This window comes from Triturus cristatus, chromosome 9, assembly GCF_964204655.1.
Source record: "Triturus cristatus chromosome 9, aTriCri1.1, whole genome shotgun sequence".
Lineage (NCBI taxonomy): Eukaryota > Metazoa > Chordata > Amphibia > Caudata > Salamandridae > Triturus > Triturus cristatus.
Genome location: NC_140592.1, coordinates 34,855,696 through 34,879,692, shown reverse-complemented (window position 1 = coordinate 34,879,692; position 23,997 = coordinate 34,855,696). Strand labels below are relative to the sequence as shown.

General features: G+C 46.5%; 1 protein-coding gene across 2 annotated transcripts in view; it reads right to left on the bottom strand.

Moving 5' to 3' along the window:
* The window catches only part of LOC146797320 (laminin subunit beta-2-like), a 342,744-nt gene that overhangs the window by 169,168 nt on the left and 149,579 nt on the right, over positions 1–23,997 (bottom strand). For both annotated transcript variants that reach the window (XM_085624322.1, XM_085624321.1), the window contains exons 6-10: positions 11,599–11,787; positions 10,789–10,852; positions 8,996–9,198; positions 3,160–3,280; positions 12–200 (exon numbers count right to left, since the gene is read on the bottom strand). In XM_085624322.1, the coding sequence (XP_085480448.1) occupies positions 12–200; positions 3,160–3,280; positions 8,996–9,198; positions 10,789–10,852; positions 11,599–11,787 (766 nt within the window). The remainder of the gene's footprint in view (positions 1–11; positions 201–3,159; positions 3,281–8,995; positions 9,199–10,788; positions 10,853–11,598; positions 11,788–23,997) is intronic.

Here is a 23,997-nt window from a genome sequence, read left to right as displayed (position 1 = left end):
TTTGCTCTCACCTCGGCATGCCCCGGTGTCCCGGATGTCCTTGCTAGGGTCCTTGAAAAAGAAGGGTTTGCACAGCTCACAGTTGCGGCCCATGGTGTTGTGCTGACACTCATCGCAGACACCACCACTCATGTTCCCCATGGCCAGGAAGACGGCCATGTCGAAGTGGCACTTCCGGGAATGGTTGTTACAGTTGCACTCTGCAGATGGAATAAACCAATAGGAACAGTTACCCTTTAGCACAGCTCTTCCTCTTTGTGTTTACCCACAAGTTTTTTTCCAAAGTTTAGTGTGAGATGTTTCAGAGAGCGCACAGGGACTAATTCACATAAGTATGAAAGCACACGTAAGAGTGCTCCTGTAGTGGTCTTTTACATATAACTTACATGCGTTTGTAAATTGGCACCAAAAAATCTGAAGTTAGAATGAAATGAGAATATTCAGGGAATGTTCGTACACAAATAGGATAAATAGAAAGGACTGTGACCTCGTCGCCATTTTACTAATAAGGAGTTTTGACGATTCAATGTAAGTGAAGCAGAACACAGCTCACAGATTCAACTGCAGATTAACTGCACCAGCCTCCACAAACTAAGCCTCCCACCACCCCTCTAAACATTGACCCCAATATTCCAGCTCTGAAGCGTCTTCACCCCTCGTGTCGGTAACCATTGCACCCTCCGTCAGTCGTCTTTGAACTGATCTTGTGGCCTCCTCTTTTACTGATCTCACATCCTTAGCACCTCTGTGTCACCCAGCCTGCCTGTGCCCAGTTATACCAGTGCTGCTGCCTCTCCACACCATCTTTAACCTAAATAAGCCCTCGATTTGGCCAGCATAAAGTCTCTTTACAACCCTAAATTCTACTTTTGACCCTTCATTCAGTGGCGTAGGAAGGGGGGTGCGGTGGGTGCGGGCCGCCCCGGGTGTTATCACTGAGGAGGAGGAGGGGGGGGTGACAAAATGGCTAAAATATGTGTTTTAAACACATCATTTTGCAGTTTTGTCAAGCCGGGGGTGACAAGAAATGTTCCGCACTGGGTACCACCTGACCTTGCGACGCCACTGCCTTCATTACTTTTTATAATTCTACCACCACAGCATAATATATGTCATCAAAGTATCCCAGGACCTGTCCTGTCCCAGCCACAACTCTGCATGGCTTTATCGACCCCATAACCAGACTGTTCTTTCGGCTTGGGCAATCTTTTTAGCCCGCATGGGAAATAATGTGATTCCCAGCAGGTTTACTATTTTGTACAAGAACATCAGCTCTCCAATTGGCTGGTTGGTGCTAGTTGATGTGTATCAATTTATCACCACTCCCACCATAACAGTCCCCCACGGACAGGGTGCCACTGCACCAAGGCCCTATGTTGAAACAGGAAGTCATAAAAGTTCATGTCTAAAAATTCAGAAATCATTCAATTCTTTGGAAACCAATAGTTTAGTCAATAGCTGAGTCTGTCAACAAAATAAGGAAGCAGGCAGCCAATCAGATGTGTAAGAATCCCAGTGAAAGGGGACATGTTTTAGGGCCACCCGGCGGAGACATAGAATGGGAAATGCTGTCACTCAGGCCCTTTCAGACTACCTCTGAAGCTCCAGAGCGCGTGGTTGGACCTTCAAACAGGAAAATCTACGCATGTCCCCCATTCCTGGTTAACATTTTTGGACTTTTCTTTTTTTTTTTAATGGCCTTAAAACCATTGACATGGAAGCATGATATGTTTGCTTATATTTTTCTACAGCACAGACATAATCCGAGAGGATGTTGGAGCGCTTTGTATCGAATATATGAGACATGATACAAGCGCAGGAGTGCGCTCCATAATCACGAAGAAATAAGGAAAAGTTGGACATGCATAAGGTTTGGGCAAGGTGCATAACATTTTGGTAAATTATAAGCAAGTGGAGGAACAGGGGCAGCATTGTTCAGTTTAAGAATCTGGAGGTTTTGGAAGAAAGGCCAGAGTCAGTAGAAAGCAGGTTTAACTTTAGCAGAGTCAGTCACTGACCAACCTCCTGTGACTACCTCTAGACCTCATGAAACCCTGGTTGCCGCATCGTCAGAGGCTGCTAAGCTTCACCTGAGAAGTGTACTTTGGGACTGAAATAGGTAATCAGTTAAAGGGGACTCATGTGTCAATTATATCATCTTTAAATGTGGGTAGACCCCCTCTCAGCAGACTGACCCGAGAAGCCTGGCCTATGTTTTAAAGGTAAATAAAAAAAATTAAAAAAAACTCTTTGAAAGTACTTTGATGCTCGTGTTGCGCCGGCTCAGTACTTCTGATGATTACACTGTTGGTCCATTAATCGGAAAGTCATTTTAACTACCCCCACCCTCTTTCCTCCTGGAGGAGAGAGGGTACAGAGTATTGTCAGAGCATCATGTTCAAGTCACTGTGGACTGAAAATGTTAAGTTGTAGTCCCATGTATTTTAATGACAGTGGTACACTTGTAATGGGAATTGGGTCCTTCAGAATGAAAGCACAAACATTGAAAAAGCCAATAGGACTGGGTTTAATGTGCTAGCCCATGCTTTGTGTTGGCCCCATGCTTTGTGTTGACACATTAGAGCAAAACACACAGGAGGGAGACATCAGGAGTGGGCTCTGGTTGTAAAGTAGTCGCTCACGCAGTTCAATGCGAGCACTCGTTTGGAGGCGGTATGCTTGGTAGCTGCTCCCTCAAAACCCAGGCTTAAAAAAAAGGGGGGGTGCCCATCAGACATGTGCAACTTGAAGATGCTGTGATGGGCACCCACTGTCAGCCTTAGCAGGATTTTTCTTAGGGTCATGCAAAACTATAATTACACCACAAATTGACAGAGTTTCGTGAGGTGACAAACTTTGCAACATCATGAAATTATTAACTTTTGCATGTTCGATTGAGTAAAATTTTTCACAGAAATATGTGTTGCTGTTTCTTGCAAAAACCACTTTAGTGAGAGAACTCTGTTATAAGTAAAGTAGGTTTTACCTGATTTTTTTTGAGGAAAACATATTTTTTGCTCAATTTTTCACTTGGTCTTATTTAATCTTTATCACTATTTGAAGTAGGTGAAGTCAGCAAAAAGATTTGACTAAGTTGTCAAAAGCCAACTTCAGACAAATGCACACCCTTGATCTGTCTCATGTGCACCATGAACTCACTTTTGCAGGCGTTGGTGCTGCGTCCTTCCGCTGGCCGCCAAGGCAGGTCATTGAAGAAGCCATCACACTTCTCGCAGTTCAGCCCGTTCGTGTTATGTTTGCACACGCACCTCCCATGCACCTGAACCAAGGAGAAAGAACTTGTTTTCATTATTTTTTATTGACTTAATTCTAAGTGGTTTGTAGTGTTCAGGCTGTCAGCTGTCTCTCTGTAGAAGTGACTCTGTTTTGCTTCACTCCATCCTGGATGGCTGCTTTCAGCAAGTACATGGACTACAGGAGTTCTCTGAAGAGCCTGGAGACAACCAGGGACTGCAGGACTTCTGGGTTCATGTGTTATCATGTGACGAGTCTCGAGAGGCAGGCTGGTTGGAGGGGGTTGGGGGGGCTTCGCGAGTGCCAGGGATAAGATCCTTTTGAGAGGTGTTGGCAGCGTAAGGTAGTGGAGCTTGACACGCCCCTTGTTTTTTAATTAACCAGGGATCACTTATACACCCTGAAATAAACATGTACAGCACTACGGGATGCATCCCTTTGAGCAGATAATACCTCCATTGGCTTATATACCAGAACAATGCATGCCTTTACCACGCATGCCATTACTCTGCAGTCTTTACAACGCATGCGTCTTTACCACGCATTCCTTTGCCACGCATATCCTTACAACGACATTCCTTAGGAAAAGCGCTGGACTTTGGAGCGGTATCGCTTACTATTCCAACTCCAGTCTGCACTACAGTAGGGACTTTAAAGTCCAATGCCGCTTTCCCTGAGGTATGTCGTTGTAAAGACATACGTGATTAAGGAATGCGTGGTAAAGATGCATTTATTGTAACGGCTGCGTTGTAAGTACAGCACATGGTTTGACCGCCGTGGTAAAGGCTGTTTTCACCCTCCAGTGAGAATGATAGTTAAAAGACGAGTAACATTACACGCAATATATATATAGATATATAGATATATATATATGTTCCCAAAAGCCTCCGAGCTTTAAAGATGCACTCCGTGAGGAATTGTTCAACTTGAACTTTATTGACACAGCAGCGGCTCTACGGACCCGCAAATGATGTCCCTGACGCGTTTCAGTGCACACTTGCACCTTATTCATAGGGAAAGGCAAGTTGGAACACCAGAACTGGACTGCCAACATCTTTTACCCTTTCTGATGCATGTGTTCTCCAGTGAACAGTATGCTGGGAGCGGTAGTCCACAATTCTTCCCCTTTGGTGGGTCCGGTGTCCAACAACGATTGTTCTGCCAATGTTCGTATTAATTGTCTTACGGCCCTCCAGTGAGCCTCGGGGCCGTACTGCCACTGCCAAAATTGTAATTATTCCTCACGCTGGAACAGGCTGCAATGATTTACAGCCACACAGAACGCTCTTCGGTATCAGCAGCGGTGCAATCTTCCACGGCCGGAGCTGCCGTGTTCAAACATGTTCCCAAAAGCCTCCGAGCTTTAAAGACGCACTCCGTGAGGAATTGTTCAACTTGAACTTTATTGACACAGCAGCGGCTCTACGGACCCGCAAATGATGTCCCTGACGCGTTTCAGTGCACACTTGCACCTTATTCATAGGGAAAGGCAAGTTGGAACACCAGAACTGGACTGCCAACATCTTTTACCCTTTCTGATGCATGTGTTCTCCAGTGAACAGTATGCTGGGAGCGGTAGTCCACAATTCTTCCCCTTTGCTGGGTCCGGTGTCCAACAACTATTGTTCTGCCAATGTTCGTATTAATTGTCTTACGGCCCTCCAGTGAGCCTCGGGGCCGTACTGCCGCTGCCAAAATTGTAATTATTCCTCACGCTGGAACAGGCTGCAATGATTTACAGCCACACCGAACGCTCTTCGGTATCAGCAGCGGTGCAATCTTCCACGGCCGGAGCTGCCGTGTTCAAACATGTTCCCAAAAGCCTCCGAGCTTTAAAGACGCACTCCGTGAGGAATTGTTCAACTTGAACTTTATTGACACAGCAGCGGCTCTACGGACCCGCAAATGATGTCCCTGACGCGTTTCAGTGCACACCTGCACCTTATTCATAGGGAAAGGCAAGTTGGAACACCAGAACTGGACTGCCACATCTTTTACCCTTTCTGATGTTGTTGGACATGGGACCCACCAAAGGGTAAGAATTGAGGACTACCGCTCCCAGCATGCTGTTCACTGGAGAACACATGCATTTGAAGGGGAAAAGATGTTGGCAGTCCAATCCTGGTGTTCCAACTTGCCTTTCCCTATGAATAAGGTGCAGGTGTGCACTGAAACGCGTCAGGGACATCAATTGCGGATCCGTAGAGCCGCTGCTGTGTTAATAAAGTTTCTGGTGAACAATTCCTCACGGAGTGCGTCTTTAAAGCTCGGAGGCTTTTGGGAACATGTTTGAACACGGCAGCTCCGGCCGTGGAAGATTGCACCGCTGCTAATACCGAAGAGCGTTCTGTGTGGCTGTAAATCATTGCAGCCTGTTCCAGCGTGAGGAATATTAACAATCTTGGCAGTGGCAGTACGGACCCGAGGCTCACTGGAGAGCCGCAAAGATATTTAATATGAACAATGGCAGAATAATTGTTGTTGGACATGGGACCCACCAAAGGGTAAGAATTGAGGACTACCGCTCCCAGCATGCTGTTCACTGGAGAACACATGCATTTGAAGGGGAAAAGATGTTGGCAGTCCAATCCTGGTGTTCCAACTTGCCTTTCCCTATGAATAAGGTGCAGGTGTGCACTGAAACGCGTCAGGGACATCAATTGCGGATCCGTAGAGCCGCTGCTGTGTCAATAAAGTTTCTGGTGAACAATTCCTCACGGAGTGCGTCTTTAAAGCTCGGAGGCTTTTGGGAACAGATATATATATATATATATATATATATATATATATATATATATATATATATATATATATATATTACCTACTGGCGGTCGCCAGTAGGTAGTTATAGTTAGGACCACGTTTCCATAGGAAATCCGCAACATTCTATTTTGAATAACTTTGGCGCCGGTCGACGAATCCTCGCGAATTTTTCAAAATAGGTGGGGCGCTACGCTCTGCTCCTACCCTGAAAGTCTCGGGGGGATTCGTCAAGCGGGGGCTGAGCTAAAAGGGGGGTCCCAAAACGCGTTTTTCCCATGCATTTTTCCATAGGACCTTTAGACAGGGCTACAGCCCGAACGGCTGAACAGAATTACTAGAAATTTGGCAGAGAGGTAGTCCTCAGGTCAAGGAAGTGCCTTTTGTAGGTTTGGTGTAAATCTATTCAGTAGATTCTGAGAAAATAGCCTTTAAATCAATATATATATCTGAGCCAGCTTACGGTGCGCTTACGGTACGCTTACCGTACGCGTACGGTGGCGTGCGTGAGCGCGATTCTGATTGGCTCTTAGATCTAAGTAAACATTCGAATCGGCCGAAACCAGGAAGCGGCGGCCGCCATTTTCTCTCTCGCACTGAGAGTGATTTTTAAAATATAAAGCCCAAAAACATGTAAAGGGGCTGTTTAGACAGCTCCCACACACATAGCCATGTTGAGGGAGTCCCCAAAGATCCCCCAAGGCCAAAAACGGAATTTTTATTTTTTCGGTAATTTCGCCGATTACGCTTACCGTACGCGTACGGTAAAAAAGTAAAAAAAAAAAAAAAAAATTGTCCACACTCTCTCCACCCCGTGTGCAATTGGTGCCCGAAGGGCACCAATTGGGCATGGCTTATTACACCTGAGATAAACTAAAATATTAAAAAAAAAAATAATTAAAAAAAAAATTATCCACACTCTCTCCACCTTTGTGCATGGCTTATAAAATATACGAAAAATTAAAATATTACTTTTCAAAACGAAGTGCATCATATGTCCTCCATGTGCGCACGGTGCGCGAAGCGCATCGTGCGTACATGGCCCATCTAGCGTAACGTGGGCACGCGGTGCGCGCACGCACGGAACGAACTGCATTAAGTGGGCGCGCACGCCACGAAGGGCGTAAAGTAACTTAGCATTTAAAAAACCGTACAAATTCACTGAAAAAACCATAGGTTTCACACACGTTATAGTTAGGAATTAGCATTAAAAAAACCTTGCAAATTCACTGAAAAAACCATAGGTTTCACACATGTTATAGTTAGCGGAAATTTTACTGATAAAAAACCAATGAAATTCCCCCGTTATAGTTAGTGCAGGCAACTATAACTCACGCGACCGCAATCTTCTGCTAGTATATGTATAGCTAAAAATGTATGGAAGAAGACATGGGCAAATAAGTGTCTAAATACAGTATTAGCATCAGCAGAGGATTGCGGTCACGTGAGTTATAGTTGCCTGCACTAACTATAACGGGGGAATTTCATTGGTTTTTTATCAGTAAAATTTCCGCTAACTATAACATGTGTGAAACCTATGGTTTTTTCAGTGAATATATATATATATATATATATATATATATACACAGGCACTTTTCTCCACTCTGAAAGACAGCCTGCACTCAAGTTCTTTGGGAAAACCAATTTAATCACTGGCAGCAGTAAAAAACAGGAACGCGTTTCGGCTGTCCTCGCCATCTTTGTCAACCTGAAACTATTTGAATGCGTAAAGTTATTTCATTTTGCACTAGCAGTTATTGTGTCTAAATACACATGACTTAATGGCAGTAGGCACGGTAACTCCATCATGGAAATATCCTGAAATAAGTTATTACACTGTTGGCAATCAAAGTCATTCACGAATAAATGCGGAATTATAAGACTAGTGTCTGATAACTGCCAGTAAATTCGCATAGTCCGCGCTATCGCCATACCATGATTAATGTTTGCTAGAGTTCATTTGCAAAATGCTGCTGTACGTTGTTTATCAAGATAATATATATATGATACTGGGGCCTGGGAGACCATCTAGGCAGCTGTGTACATTTGTAGTAGAACTAAGGTTTGCTCTGGAGTCCAGATGTAACCTGCTAATGGACAGAGGATCCACAGGGCCTGTGGTAAGTCCAAGAAGCTATGTCCTGAGTTTAATTTGGAAATTCATGGCAATCCAGCAACATAAGCCTTAAGGATCCCAGTCAAATGATTGCTGCATTACCAGGCTTTGGGATGGTCCTATTAAAACAGTGCAGGCTGGAGAAGACCCGCTTCCAAGCAGTGGACAAACAATGTGGCCAGGTAAAGGTCACCAGCTGCTTTGGAATGAGTGAGAATAAGTATGTGACCCTGTGAACCTGTCTGCTGGACCAATAGGGTTTGTGTAGGTAGCTCTATCTTAATGATTATATGGGCAGAGAGGACATATAATGCAGCGGAATTGTGGAACAGCCGCCCCTAGTCTCTCTGATCAGTCAAAAAGGAACTCTCTTTTCATAAATCATTAAAACTTGGCTTTTCCAGAACGGGTCTTGGTAAAGTCTCCATAAAGATTCTGTGCCGCACTTTCAGCGCTGGGATGCCTACTGCGCATTATCAGCGCTGGGATGCCTACTGCGCACTACTGCGCACTATCAGCGCTGGGATGCCTACTGCGCACTACTGCGCACTATCAGCGCCGGGATGCCTCCAGGTATAGTAGTATAGAATGTGTAGGTAAGGATAAGGAATATGAAATAAGTAGAATGTGTAACCTGGTTCAGGGGATGCTGTATGGATAGAGGTGCAGTCTCGGAAGACATCAGTGTTTGAGGTGCCCTCTGTAAGCCAGTGCCCATGTTCGTCCTGAAGGATGGTGAAAGGATGGGCCATGGAGCGTGACATGAGACTAACTGCTCCCGTGTTGTGGTCTTCGCCGGTTCTCCATAGGCCAGGGTACCTCTTCTCGGTTTGCTGAATTGAGTGCAGAGATCAGAAAACTCACCATGCCCTCAATGTCCACTCGGATCCCAGCGATGGGAGCGCACTCAGAGGCGTGGCCATAGCAGAAGCAGTTCCCGCGCACCACCAGCTCGTAGACGGCGTAGTAGTACTTCTCCTTGATCTCCACGCGCGAGTCCAGCAGGTTATCGCCCAGGGTGTGCAGCTTTGTGAAATTCACCCGCAGGTTGGTGATTTTCAGAAGGTCTGAGAGGGAGTGCGAGAAAAGCAAGAACACATATGATTGTTATTAATAATGCAGAAAAAGCAAAGCTCCGCGCGGCGAGAGCAGCGACAGAAGATTAAGCCACAGAGCAGAACATTGTGTGATACCATCAAACTAGTGCCAAGTGCTCTCAGCTAAGCGTGCGCAGGGGAGAAGAAGCCTTCTCCATGATGGGGCTGTCCACAGTAGGATTAGCCACTGTCCAGGAGTTTCCAATCTATGAGCAGATCAGGATTCTAAAGCAGAGGGTGGCAAAACAATTCGCCAACAATTACAAGACCAGAGATCTAGATCAGAAATCACGTCTCCTGGTTACTCCAATAGCAACTTTACTAGCAGGTCACGTCTACCCCTGGAGTTCCTCATTAGCACCCTTTCCAGCTCTGAAGGACCCTTTATGGCATCTACACGCAAGCACCGTAGACAGCATCACTATGAACATTCCCACCTACGGATGCTGATCCTCGCGCTAGCACACTCCCTTGGAAAGATGCAGAACAAGGGCATTCTGATGTCACGGGCTACTTCTCTGCCAGAACTTCCAGGGGGAATCCACCTGCTGAGAAATCTACCAACTTGACATTAGGTCAATGACCCTTGAAAATGAATCCAATATTCTGAACAAATCAATTTTGATGAATGAAGACCAGAAGTAGTTTGGGGTAGAATTTAGTACAGGGGTGAAAGAGTTGGTATAGAGGGGGATGCCGGCTGACAAACGTCATCATTTCTTTCCCCAAACTAAGGCCTTTTCAATCCCTCTCTTGATTACCAACCTTAGGGATGGACTGCTGACACAATCCTTAGGTCTTCTCATCATTTTACAGTAGAGAACACCTCTGAACGAGGGTGCGAACGTATAAAAGAATTCAATAAAGGTCATGCCTACACTGTGCTCATTGTCACCTTCATGTACTCTCAAGAAAACAAGATGCTAGGCAAAGGAGTAATTTGCCTAATGTTTGATGGTTTGCCACGTGTCGGGACGAGCTATGAGGTCAGCCATTCATGCACTTACAAGTGCTTTTGGTGCTATGACACACTCCAGTGACCACAAGTCAGTGCATCTCTTGAATTACACCTGCATGTAGCTCCTTCGGGATCTGAAGTGAGAGTCCCACTCATATTTTCACTCTAACGTGGGTTTGTTTTGCAAAGTTTTGTAGCAAATCACAAATGTCAAAGTGAGAATGATCAACAGTGTCTCCACGGTTCTGGAATGGGCTTCATTTACATCTCTGTGAGGTGAATTTGGGTGAATTTGCTCATGACTGATTGGTTAGGTACCATCTCATTCATATAATATGAATATACTTACTCAACATAGACAGAGTTGCTGCTTTACAAGGAAATCAAGAACATGTGTGGTACGCTGGATGCTTCTGAAGGAATAGGGCTGTTCAAGGGTCAAGGAATCAGTCTGTATGTAACCGATACCGGTGTCCCACCTTTAGAGGCTCCACTTTGTTGTCAAGCCAATCTACCTCTGTTCGCTGCTTCCAAACACACACACTTCAGTATCAGTCTCAGTAAAGCCAACAGTATTGTTGAGACAACGCATGGAAACGTACTTTGAATATCCGGGCTGTATGGGTCGCGGATGTGTATGGCCGGATCCAAGACTCTGTAGATCACCTGGAACAGAGGAAGATCAACAAGTCATCACGAGATGTCTGAAACCTGTCGCCTCCTAAAAGAATCCAACCATGCAGTCCTTTTGACTTTCTTTCAATTGGACAGCTCACAATAAAGGCATCAGCTTTCCAAACCCTCTTTACAAAAATGTGACTTTTGGCCATAAAAAAGGTCAAATTGAATCTATCATCAAAACAAAAGCTAGAAGACAAAAGGCATTGCACTGCGTTTAAATAAAAATGCACATTAATACTGAATTACACCTTTTGTGTTCTGACCACGCTCATCCTAAAACCAATGTTGTAAGGTAGCATCTGTCAACAGAGGGCATCCCATGAACACATGTCACTGGGAAATGTAGAAAACATGAATGAATGGGTCCAGTCTAAGGTAGCCCAAATGATGCTGGCATGCGCTGACCGCATGTGACTTGGAGTTCTCCCTCATTATATTGAGTTTGCTTAATTCCTAACAACACATGACCAGAGTCAAAGCACCAAGAGTGGTAATCCGTTGGATTGACTATCTGGTCATGAGTGTGGCTGAGTAAGATATCTTATTTAGAAGAAACTTCGCCATGATGTGCCTACCCTAGTGCAACTTTATCTAAAGGTCCTTAATCCACACTGGGCTCTTTGGCCATTAATGTTCTCTGGTTGACGAAAGTGCCTTTGAAAAAACATAGATGCATGCACGTGTCAGCACAAAAACACATATATATCAACAGCCTTTTTTCCATTTCTCACCTCTCCCTCGGTGGAAGGTTCGATATCAGAGTAACGTGATTCACAGAGAACATCATCCACCTTCCGCAAGGGACTGCGAGAGATGCCGGGGAAAATGCCTGCACAATCTTGAGCGAAGTAGCGATACACCTGCCAGGTGCGGCCAAAGTCCGCAGAGCGCTCCACCAACATGGCTGCCGGTCTGAAGGTCTGGAAAGGCAAGATGAAGGCAGAAGATTAGAATTTGTACAGAAACGTGTAGGTCTCTCGTAAGTAGAAGAAAGCAAAACTCATCGTAAAAGTGAAAACTGATGTGTAAAAAACAAATATATAAAATAGGATAAGATACTTGAAATAGAATGAATACGCTTCTCTAAGAAATTGACCAATTGAAGTATGAAACTGTAGATATGTAAAAACAAGAGTTCACAAAATATCAGCAGTCAATTGGTTACAAAAAGATGAAGAAAACAAAACAAGAAACAAACATTGGACTGCCAATCTTTCACAATGCTGTGGTCCCATGTCAATATTTGTAAGCGCAGGGGCACTGACTCAGATATTCTGTGGGAGTGAACCAGGAGATAAAGCTCTTTGTGAACCACCTTCATCATTGAATCTGAAGGGTCCAATACTTCATGACATGCAGATCACAACATTTAATATAACTTTAGCAGCAAAGCAAAAACATCTCAAGGAGAAGGGATGTCAAAGTTTGCAGTATTATGTTCCCAGTGAGAATCAACTCACAAGTCCAGCACCATCTGATACGCTGGTAGTGAGAAGACACAACCTCGACAGTGTAGAAATCATCATTTCAACTCATCTCTTGTTATCCATCGTGGAACCTTATACCTGCAAGGCATCTGACTTGTGCCACTTTGAGGTAATCTGAGCAACATTCTGGGACCCTTCTCCTTAGGAACTCACGCGGGCCCATCGCCGGAGGGGTATGGCAGTGGGTGTAGTAGGACACTCCGCTCTGCAAGAGACTGCTAGCCCCATGGTCCCTCTCAGCTGCAGATGTATGCCACATCTGCATGAGCCACATGCTTACGTCATTGGTCTGGAGCACAATCAATGGTCTGTCAATGGACTTCCAGTTAATTGCTGTTCATCTCCTTGTGAGAATTGCCCTGAAGGCTAAAAACGTCTTGATACCTTCTTCCTAACTCTTGAGTAAGAAGTGACCTCTCGGGCACACTTGGGGAGTGTAATGTCCCGCACATGCACCACCTTAGGCTTCTAAATCATGCATGTTGGAGAGTAGGATCTGCTTCTTATGGTTACCCCCGCTTTTTGCTGATGTTTCACTATTTTTCGACTTTAGTCTGGCTGGGACCCTGCTATCCAGGGACCCAGCCTAGCTGCTTCCTCTCTAAGGGCCTCATTTATGAAAAGTCATGCATCGCTGCGTGAAAACAGCGATGCGTCACTTTTCATTGCGCCCTCCTTGCAACATGCTGGATGCTTCATATTTACAGTATGACGCATCATGTCGCACAAAGTTACAGATACGTCAGTATTTCTGACTTATCTGTTGGCGCAAAAATTATGCACTGCTGGAGTTTGTCACGAAAATGACGCAACTCCATCAATGGGTCATTTCACATGGGCAAGTCCCATGTTAAAGGCGCTTGCATCAGTCTTACGCCTGCTGTGAGGCAGGTGTAAGATTCTGACACATTTGCGTCCTAGAAGTGACACAGTGAAATATAGTAGATTTCACTGCGTCACTTCTACGAGGCTTACTTGTGTCAGAACGCCCACCCTGCATACATTATACCTGACGCAGGTATAATGTAGCGCAGGGGTTTACAAAGTGACGCATCTACATAGATGTGTCACTTTGTAAATATGACGCAACATGGCAAATTTTTTACCCTTCTGGTGCGTCACAAAAAGTGACGCGCCGGCGGTGTAAAAGTGACGCAAGACCTCATAAATAAGGCCCATAATTGATTGCATTTACTTTAGGTACACCACAGACTGGATTCTGGCATACCCTTATAAATCCATAGTATATGGTATACTATGTACGTAGGGCATAGGTAGCCCAGAGGCCTCTCAGGGACTGCAGCATGTATTATGCCACCCCTGGGAGACCATTTAAAATGACACCACAGGTCTGCTACAGCAGCCTGTGTAAGGTGGTGTATGCACCCCTTACTTAGAAATAGGTTCCCTATATCTATCCATATCACTGCAAATGTAAACCTATCAAGTCACCCCTATGGCAGGCCTTATCAATCCTCAAGGCAGGGTGCTGGGTTTTATGTGAGAGGGAGCCCATGCATGAGCAGAGTCCCTCTGCAGCCTTCGGAACCTTTATTACAGGGTTGTTTGTGATGCAGCCAAACCATATACTCTTAAGTGCATTATAACCTCGCGGTAAATGCTAACTTTGGAATGGCTGCATGGAAACACCGTGTTTGGTGTCAAACACCTTGGAATCATACCTCCCAGTAACTGGCGGGGGAGGTATGATTCCACCCTACTAGAGGGAGAGACATTACAGCACCGGTACACCCGGTACCAGCTTCACAGAACCCTGTCATCACAAAATGGATGGTGCCAGCCACAGACACAAGTCTGCCCTCCTGCTGCTGGACGAAACTCTGGCAGGGGACGCTGGACAATAGGTTTCCTGTCACACGGAGGTGTGACCACCTCCCAGACCGGCTTTAGTGTATTGAGGCTGGGTGGGTGCACTCCAAGAGTGCTTTGATGTCTGCACTGGGGGCACATTTGGTGTCCCTGTGCATTGTCCAACTGAAACTGGTTGCAGGGGCTACCAGCCCCTGCTCTGGCGTGAAACTGGACAAAGGGTATGGGTGTAGCCACCCCTCTGTCCTGAACCTCCCATAGGTGGGTCCCCAGAGTTTGTCCCACCCCTTCCTTGGGTATAAAGTAGGATCCCCTGACAACAGGACTTTAGATTTACCTGGATGAAACTCTGCTACAGAATCCCAGAACTTCTACTATCTACACAATGTTGGATGACCAAAGAATCTCGCTTGGAGTAAAGGAGTTACTCCCCTGCAAGGCAGGCACCAAAGACGCATCCGTCCGGTTTGCAACTACGCATCTTCTGAAGGACTCCGAAGACTTTTCAGCAAGCTTCCCCGAGGCCGATCCGTGCTCTCAGCAATCCTGGGATCCAAAGTCCTCGTGGGGACCGTGCAACCCGAACCCCTGGACACTGTGCACATTTGCAGCAGCATATGCTTCTTGGCGATCCCTGAGGCTGTGCTTTGGGCTACTTGTAGTCCAGACCCTGAGCAGTGATTCCACTGAAGATTACTGGCCTACACTCCTCGAGTGACTCGTGGGCTGGTATTTAGTGATTCCTCTCGAGGTCCCTTCGTGATCACTTGTATGTCGACTTGTGGGTCCCTGAGAAGGGTACTTCGAGTTTCAACTGGCTTACCTGGTTGCTCCAAACGTGCCCTGATTCTCCCTTGCTTGGGGAGTCCACAGGACCTTGCTGGTCCACACCGAAGCCGTTTTACTCTCACCGTGTGGGTTGCCGTTGCCAAGGCTTGTTGGTCTCCAATCCGGACACCGACCCCCCAACACTCAACATCCTTCGTGGGACAGCTCGCCTGCAGACTGTGGTCATCGTCGACGCCTCCTGGACTCTGTGGCAGTGGAGTCAAGCTCATCGCACCTGAAACACCCGAAATCGGTGGGCATTCGTCTATCATGCCCCTGGTCACTGGCAAGTGACCCAGACTCTGTCCCCTCTGCTTTCAGGTTCTTCACATCATCGATCCGGGCTTGGATCACACCGAACACTTTTCCTTTCCATGGCAGCAGCACCTTGCAGCAAGTCTCCATTGAAGACAGCGAAGATTCCCGACACCATTTGACACCTATGCACCAGGCTTCCCTGGGGTAGGTAACATGAGTACTCCGGTGCTCACGTGGGTGCTGGCCTTAGAACCTTCTAAGTTTAAAAGGGTTTGCTCCAAGTCCTCCATAAGTGTCCTTAATCTCTAAAATTCCAACTGCGACTTCCCCATAGGATTGTACGGAGCTCGCGGCTGTGTTCTCACACTGCACGCGTCTGCCGTGGGTCCCCTGCGTCACTACCTTGGGTGGTTCCTTTGGGTCCCAGCGAGTCTACTTGCTCTAGGCACTGTGTCTACTCAAGTCGTGGTTCTTATATCACTTTCTTAATATATGGTTTGGTCTCCCTCTGGGGCCCATTGTATATTGTGCTATTCACTGTTGTTTTAGAACTGTAATATTGTGTGCCTTGCTCTCTAATCTCATAAAGAGGTTAGTAGAAAGTGTTTAGTAATAAATACATATGTTTTATATATATACCTTGTGTGGTTCTTCTTTCATTTTGTCATTCAAGAAATTATAATCTGGTAAACCAAGCTGCTTTACATTCCTTCGAGGCTTAGCCTGAAGGCTGCTCTCCATAGCTACCACTAGGTTAGCTTCCAATAAATTTGTCTTAAACCTTATCATCAATAAGGGTTGTTTGGACTCGTGCAAGGTTCCCACTAGAATTAGTGGACAGCATATACCAGGCCAACTTCTCACAATGCAGTCATATCTCTCTACCCTAACTACTGAACTCACCCTACTCAGAAAGGATTTCAATTGGATCAATTCCCACAAACCCATAGCCCGCCCCTCTTGGCCCTATGCGCCAAATTCTAGCTACAGAAAACACCCATATCCCAAACATTGGATAACATCGCCTCTCCTCACCCGCTCTGACAGATCCCTTCAAACCTTGAATCCCTACTCTGCCCACGACATATCTGCCATCTGCAACGCCTACCTTAACCATCCCCCTCCTATTGACCCCTCCCCCACTCACTCCAAGATCCCATTTATACTGGGGACTAGCAGAATCCCTGAGGCTCCGAGCGCCCCTAGACCCCCCTCCCCACTCACCAACATTCAGCTTCTCCCCGCCCCTAATACAAACCCTAAACCCCTTTCCTGCATGCTCGTTAATTGCCGCTCGGCTGTCCGACATGCGACCGAAATCTATGAAACCATCCTCAACGAGGATGCTGACACTACCTTTCTTACTGAAACCTGGCTCAAAGACCACTCCACACCCATCCTTGACCTCCTGGTCCCCCCTGGCTACTCTATTCTCAGAAAAGACAGAACTGAAAAAATAGGGGGAGGTTTAGCAATTATTTATAAAGAAGAACTTCAACTCTCCCCTATTTCTAACACTGACTACGCAACCTTTGAATACCTAGGAGCCGAACTTAAAATAAAAAACTCCCCCCCAATCCGACTCCATAACATATACCACCCTCCTGGTGAATCCCTTCCATTTGCCGAAGAACTATCCGACCTTCTTACTAAATCGCTACTCTCCAACTCCAATGATCTGTTCCTTGGAGATCTTAACCTCCACTGGAATGAGCCCGATGACCCTGCAATTATCCTTCTCAACAACCTTCTTGAGATTAGCGACCTCAAACAGCTCTGCCTCTCCCCCACCCACGCCAAAGGAGCTACGCTTGACGCCATCATCTCCAACCTTGATCTGACATCCTTATCCAACATCATCCCTATCGATTGGTCTGACCACCATCTTATCTTGTTCTCGATCTTCCCTCCAGCCCCTCCGGCCCCGATACAAAAAAATAAGACTACAACTGTGACCAGAAATCTTAGGCAAATCCCCCCCGGCACTCTGGAATTTAAACTCCAATCCCAACTCAGTCTCACTGCCCCCTCCTCTAATGCTAACAAACTCACTGAGCACTTTAACAAAACTGTCACTGAGGTTCTAGACCAACTTGCCCCCCTGAAAACGAAAATGCTAAAAAATGTCCCCTCTAAATCATGATTCACCCTTGACCTTAATAAAGAAAGACACTCACTGAGACTAGCTGAAAGAACATGGAGACAACACCCTTCCCCGTCCCATCTAGCTCTCCTCAGAAATGCAAGATCCTCCTACAAAAAACACATATTTTCGGAAAAAGCATCTTTCTTTCGTTATCAACTCTCCCATGCCAAAAACAGACCTAGAGAACTGTTCAATATTATTAGAAGTCAAACCTCACCTGCACTCCCTAACCCTGTGGCCTCCACTAACAAATGTGAGGAAGTCGCCAACTTTTTCAGCGATAAAATCGCTAAATTTAACCGCGCTTTCCTCCACCCCCAACCCTCGCCCACCCCTCAACACCCCCTGGATACTACACCCTATTCTCCTCTCCCTTTGAACTCACCATTGACTCACTCACTCCTCATCCCATCGCACATTCCTCCAGAACGCCTGCCCAATATCCTACCACTCAAAAATAACGCCACATGGCATAACTTCCACCCCGTCTCTGAACAGGAAGTCTTCAACATCCTAATGAAACTCAACTCAAACCCTCCTCCCACACTAAAGACCCTCTCCCCTCCGCACTCGTCCAAGATCTCAAACACGTCATCGTTCCCTACTGGACCAACATCATTAACACCTCCTTCTCTACAGGAAATGTCCCCATTTCCCTCCAACTCTGACAAATCACCCACAGACCCAAAAATCCCAAAGCCGACCCCAATGACCCTACCAATCTCCGCCCCATCTCCAACCTCCAGCTCCTCTCCAAAGCCCTCGAAAAATGCGCCCTCCGCCAACTGGACAAACACGTTGACACATTTAACCTCCTAGACCCCCTTAAATCGGGCTTCCGCAAAGGTTGCAGCACTGAAACCGCACTGCTTAACATAGTCGATGATATCCACTTAGCCCTGGACAAGGGCGAGAGCTACCTACTCATCCTCCTTGACCTCACCGCGGCATTTGACAGTCTACCACCCAACGCTACTCAATGCACTCAAAGAACTTTTCGGCATTAATGGCACGGTCCTTTCCTGGTTCACATCCTACTTCCAACATAGAACCCAACAAATCAAAATTCAAAACAGCCTCTCCAGGCCAACCCCTGTCTCCCTAGGTGTTCCTCAAGGATCCATCCTCTCCCACGCCCTTTTCAACCTCTTTATGGAACCCCTGACCCTCATACTTAAACAAGCAAATATCAACTATCACCTATACGCTGACGACACACAACGGTACTATAAAATAAAGTCCCATGCCAATATCCTACACCTTAACACTAGACTTACCAAGATCCAATCCTGGATCCATAATAACCATCTTAAACTAAATCCTAACAAAACTGAGGCCATCCTCTTCTCTCCCAAAAACAACCCTCTCCCCATCCAAACATGGATCGCTGACCTTAATGCCCTAAACTGTTCTTTCTCCCTCGCCAAATCTGTCAAATCACTCGGCATCACCATCACCAATAAACTCACACTCAACTCCCATATAAAGAACTCAGCAAAAAGTGCACTTTTCACACTCCGACATCTCAAAAAAAATCAAACCCTTCATACCAGCTGATGACTTCAAACTAATTATCCAATCTCGAAATCCCGCTCCTTCTCTGGCAAGGCCCCAACCATTTGGAATGCCCTTCCCAGTGACCTTCTCTGCAACCCCTCCTACGACAGCTTCAAAAGAAACCTCAAAATTCACCTTCTCAGTAAATTACTGGGGTAATCACTCCCCTGATCTCCGCTCACCATACCCTCCCTCCTTACTATATGCAATAAGTCCATCCAGACATACTGTTATATCACTACTTATAACTTCATTCTGGTCCTCTCATTTTGTTTTCTGTTTACAATTTATGCAATCTGCCAAATAGGTCATCTTAATTTTTCCTTTTATTTTTATATGACCTTGTGTTTAATTGCTGTATCTATTGCTATTGTTGTGTCCAAGTTTATTTCTCATTGTCATTGTAAGGCGCTCTGATACCCTCGGTGTAGCTAGCGCTATATAAAACCTTTCAAATAAATAAATAAAAGAATAGACCACGGTGCTGGCGTACTAAGGAAGTCTACCCATCTGTCCTCAGAAGCTCTGATGACCATGAACTATTGTCAAAATTGGCCTAGTGGAACAATGCATCTTAACTTAATGTGTTTGGGTCATCCTATTTGCATTCTCTCTAGAGTTTCTTCCATGTGTACATATTAATGACCAGTGCGATGAGCACAAAATCTCTTCCTCCTCAACTGACTTCGTGTTATTCGATTTCTGATGAAATGAAGCCCAGACCTCTAAACGAGCTGTAAAAATTGGCATTTTTCACATTGTGGCAGGGTCTATTGAGCAAAAAGAAATCACTGGGGAAAATCAGGTACAAACAGACAACACCAGGTTGGAGACAGAAGCCTCCACAGCTGAGGGGCCTCAGGAACGAAGAGTGGTGAAGATGTGGTTAAGCAGCATTTCAAGGAGCCAGGGCGGGATAAGGTTCGGGAGACAAGTAAGGTCTAAGATGGACAGAAAAGAGAGATGTTAAGGGTATCGCAGGGGACCTTCCAGGGTGAAGAGAATGTGATGAAGAGAATAGGACAACGACCATTCGAAAACCCTGAATAACGTTATCGGCCGACTGAAGCTAGCACTGAATGAAATGATAATAATTACAATTTGATTTATACAGCGCTTGGTTACACCGAGGGGTGTGTCACCGTGCTAAGACTGACCCACCAACCTACAGCCAAGCTAGCCTAGCAGCGAACTAACAAACCAAAAGTTACCACTAACAACAGAACCATACCTAATGTGAGGGACTCCTCTACTGTCGACACGGAGACCGGTTGTAATACTGAATATGAGTACCAACAATACTGTGGTACAAGAATGTTGAAGGACAACATATAGAAAGTTAAGGGCATATAGTGAAGTATGGATTTACTATTCCTAGCCTCAAACGTATGTACCTTGAAGAATATTTACCATGTGGGTACATATATGTGGAGTTCGGTACATAAAATCTGCACTTACTTACCTGTTGAAGCTGAAGGTAGGAGCTGGAGACATAAATCCACCCGGAAAGAAAGATATAACTTATGCAGTGAAATGAGAGGGCTTAATATTTCTAAGATGATGCACTGTCACCCTCCACTGAGGAGGACCGGTTGGCCAGAGTAGCAACATCTGTAGGAGAAGCAAAACTCAGCAGTTCAGCCGGGAGACTGGGTTTGCCTAATGGACATCAGCTTGGCCCACCATTGGGTAGTAACAAAATGTTACATTAAAAGTGAGCTTAGCAAGCAGACTCCATCCCCACACACCCAGCACTCACATACTTGTACACACACATTGAAACTATATCTAATGTAGGCGAACCATGGATCTGGAATGTACTCACACACACACTCACCACAGGGCTACGTCAAGGCAGAACTAATGTAAGGGCACAGGTGTGCCAGGTGTACAAAGAGGCTGATCACAAAAGTAGTCACAAATTGAGCACCAACTTTTTGTGACGAGTCTGACATTTTGCAATGCGACCTATGAACTACTATGGTCACGTTGTAAAATCTCCAGTTGCCAAGGGTCGCAGAATGACCATCCAAATACGTGTTAATGAGGCAGGTCACTATTCGCACCTCCTTCTGATTAGCTACAGAGAGGGGGATGGTGTCCTGTTCTGGACAGAAGACCACCATCCATGCGTGTGCAGTTCAAAATGGAAAACATTTTTTTATAATGCAGCTGTGTTCCTAAAACAATGTTTCCTGTTTGTGAACGCACCAGGGGGGCAAGCAGAGGTCCACTTCTCATGGACCGATGCCCCTGGACCACTGTCTGCTTCCCCCAACGTCATCCTACACAATTTCAAGAGGGAAGCTGTCCAACGGGGACAGATTCCTGTCTGTGACTGGATTACCACTCTTTTGAGGCGTCAGTAACTCTTCAATGGTTTGCAACCACAATTGTGGTAAGCAAGCATTGATACCGCTCTTCGTGAATAGCAGTTAGGAAGGAACGTTCATTTTATGCCCGTTCCTAATTACGATTCGGTAACGATTTACAGAATCCCAAAATGAATTTGGAAAACAGCAAAAGGCCTTTTTTGTCACAACCCTTGTGACTTTTTCAATCACAAGGTTTGCAACTGCAAATTGGCTTTGTACATCAGGCCCGACAACATTCACACCGCCGCGCCATATTGAAGACACAGTGAATGCTGGAGGATAAGGGACTTATAATATGGATACCATAGGGTGTTTCTGACGATAGAGCTAATGTTAGCCAAGAGGATTCGAAATGCCCTCACTGTGGGTGATACCGAAGAGCTAGGTGGAGAAGACACAACTGATGATGAACATCCTAGTGTGATGATGACGAGAGAACAGATGCAGAGGATAAAGGGATTCCGATTAGACCCACTCTGGGGTACTGGTGCAGAAATGATGAAGGTGGAAGTCCTGGGGATGGAGAGTACAGAGATTGCAGCATAAGGATCTTTGACTCAGTATTTCAGGAGTTTCAGGAGCGCCCAGTCTTTATGGAAGGAGGGGTGGGCACAGGGATTGAGTTACGGAAAGGAGTCCTGCCCTAGAAGCCACACTGCCCCCGTGTGAGAAGCCTCAGGTGAGGCTGACACTAGAAGGACACTAGCCACAGGCTCCCTGAGGCTGACCCTACAAGGACACTAGCCACGGCCTCCCTGAGGCTGACCCCAGAAGGACACTAGCCACGGCCTCCCTGAGGCTGACCCCAGAAGGACACTAGCCATGGACTCCCTGAGGCTGACCCCAGAAGGACACTAGCCACGGCCTCCCTGAGGCTGACCCCAGAAGGACACTAGTCACGGCTTCCGTGAGGCTGACCTTGAAGCCATGGCCTCCCTGAGGCTGACCTCAGAAGGACACTAGCCACGGCCTCCATGAGGCTGACCCCAGAAGGACACCAGCCACGGCTCCATGAGGCTTACCCCTGAACGATCCTAGCCACGGCCTCTATGAGGCTGACCCCAAAAGGACACTAGCCACGGCCTCTTGAGGCTGACCCCAAAAGGACACTAGCCACGACCTCCCTGAGATTGACCCAAAAAGGATACTAGCCATGGCCTCCATGAGGCTGACCCCTGAAGGACACTAGCCACGGCCTCCCTAAGGCTGACCTCAGAAGGACACTAGCCACGGCCTCCATGAGTCCGACCCCTGAAGGACACTAGCCACGGCCTCCGCGAGGCTGACCCTGAAGCCATGGCCTCCCTGAGGCTGACCCCAGAAGGACACTAGCCACGGCCTCCATGAGGCTGACCTCAGAAGGACACTAGTCATGGCCTCCTTGAGGCTGACCCAAGAAGGACACTAGCCACGGCTCCATGAGGCTGACCCCTGAAGGACACTAGCCATGACCTATGTTCCCGTTAAGGTGCACGTGGGCGCACCTCTGTTACCGTGAGCGCGCACTGCCGTATGTGCAGCGCGCGCACACCCACAACATCCCGCGACTGAATCGCGCCGCTGCTTTAAAAAAGCGAGCGGCGCAAAAATCACTCCCTTCCTGAATGCGGTATCGCGTCGGAGTTAAGGTAAGGCGGGGGGGGGGGTTGGGGGATTGGGGGCTTGCGGCTGTCGGCACCTGCGGGGCAGATTGGGGGCTTTTAAGTATTCATGTTAATCACAGCCCCTTCACGAGCTGTGATTAACATAAATATTTAACAAAAGCCCACACTCTTCCCCACCAGGCCCAGTTCCAGCCTTGGCCCTCGCAGTGAGGGTTTGAAGGCATGCGCGCAACGGCTTGGGCTAAAGGGATGCAACCCCCCCCCCCCGTGTGTGGCCCGGGACGAGACAGTTTCCCGGGCGCACACAGACAGCTTAGAGATTATCGCAGCCGCACCCGAGTATTTAACAGGTCTTTAAAAGACCATGGTAACAAGGCTTTATTTATTGTTTCACCCCTTCATCTCCACATGGCGAAAGGCGATAAATCCTTTCTTTGACAATGGTAACCATTTCCTTTGTCACAGAGACCCTTGTGTTACTTGCAGTTCAGAAGTTACAATCCTAACATAGGACAGTGACCAATGAACTGGCACCAAAGAGCTGCAAACAAACATGAATGGTATAGTTAGACCTTAGCTTTTTTTGTTTTGTGATGTAGTTAGAACTTCCGCAGTCTTTCATTATTCTAATGTTGCTAAAATGAGTATGTTCGGGCAGATATACATTTTTATCAGTAAAGCTGACCCCCATGGAATACTCTTTAAATCCTAAGGTTGCGTTTCCCCAGACCAAACACTCTTAAAATATACTGCCCGCCAGTATGGATGACATGTGATTCCTACACCTTGTAATCCTCATTGACTTATGTGACATTCCCTGTAGACTGATTTACATACTTGTATGATTCGTTGTCTCTGTATAATGCGTGCGTGGTGTAAAGTACTGACACACACTCACTGATATGAGTAGCGCTACACAACAAATGAAATGCATATGAGAGAGGGGCTAAGTAAAGTTGAGGGGCACTGTTGGAGGGTGGCAGTGAGGGAATCCGAGGAGGAGGTCATAAGGGGGAGGGGCTATGGGGAGATGAGGGGCACTTGT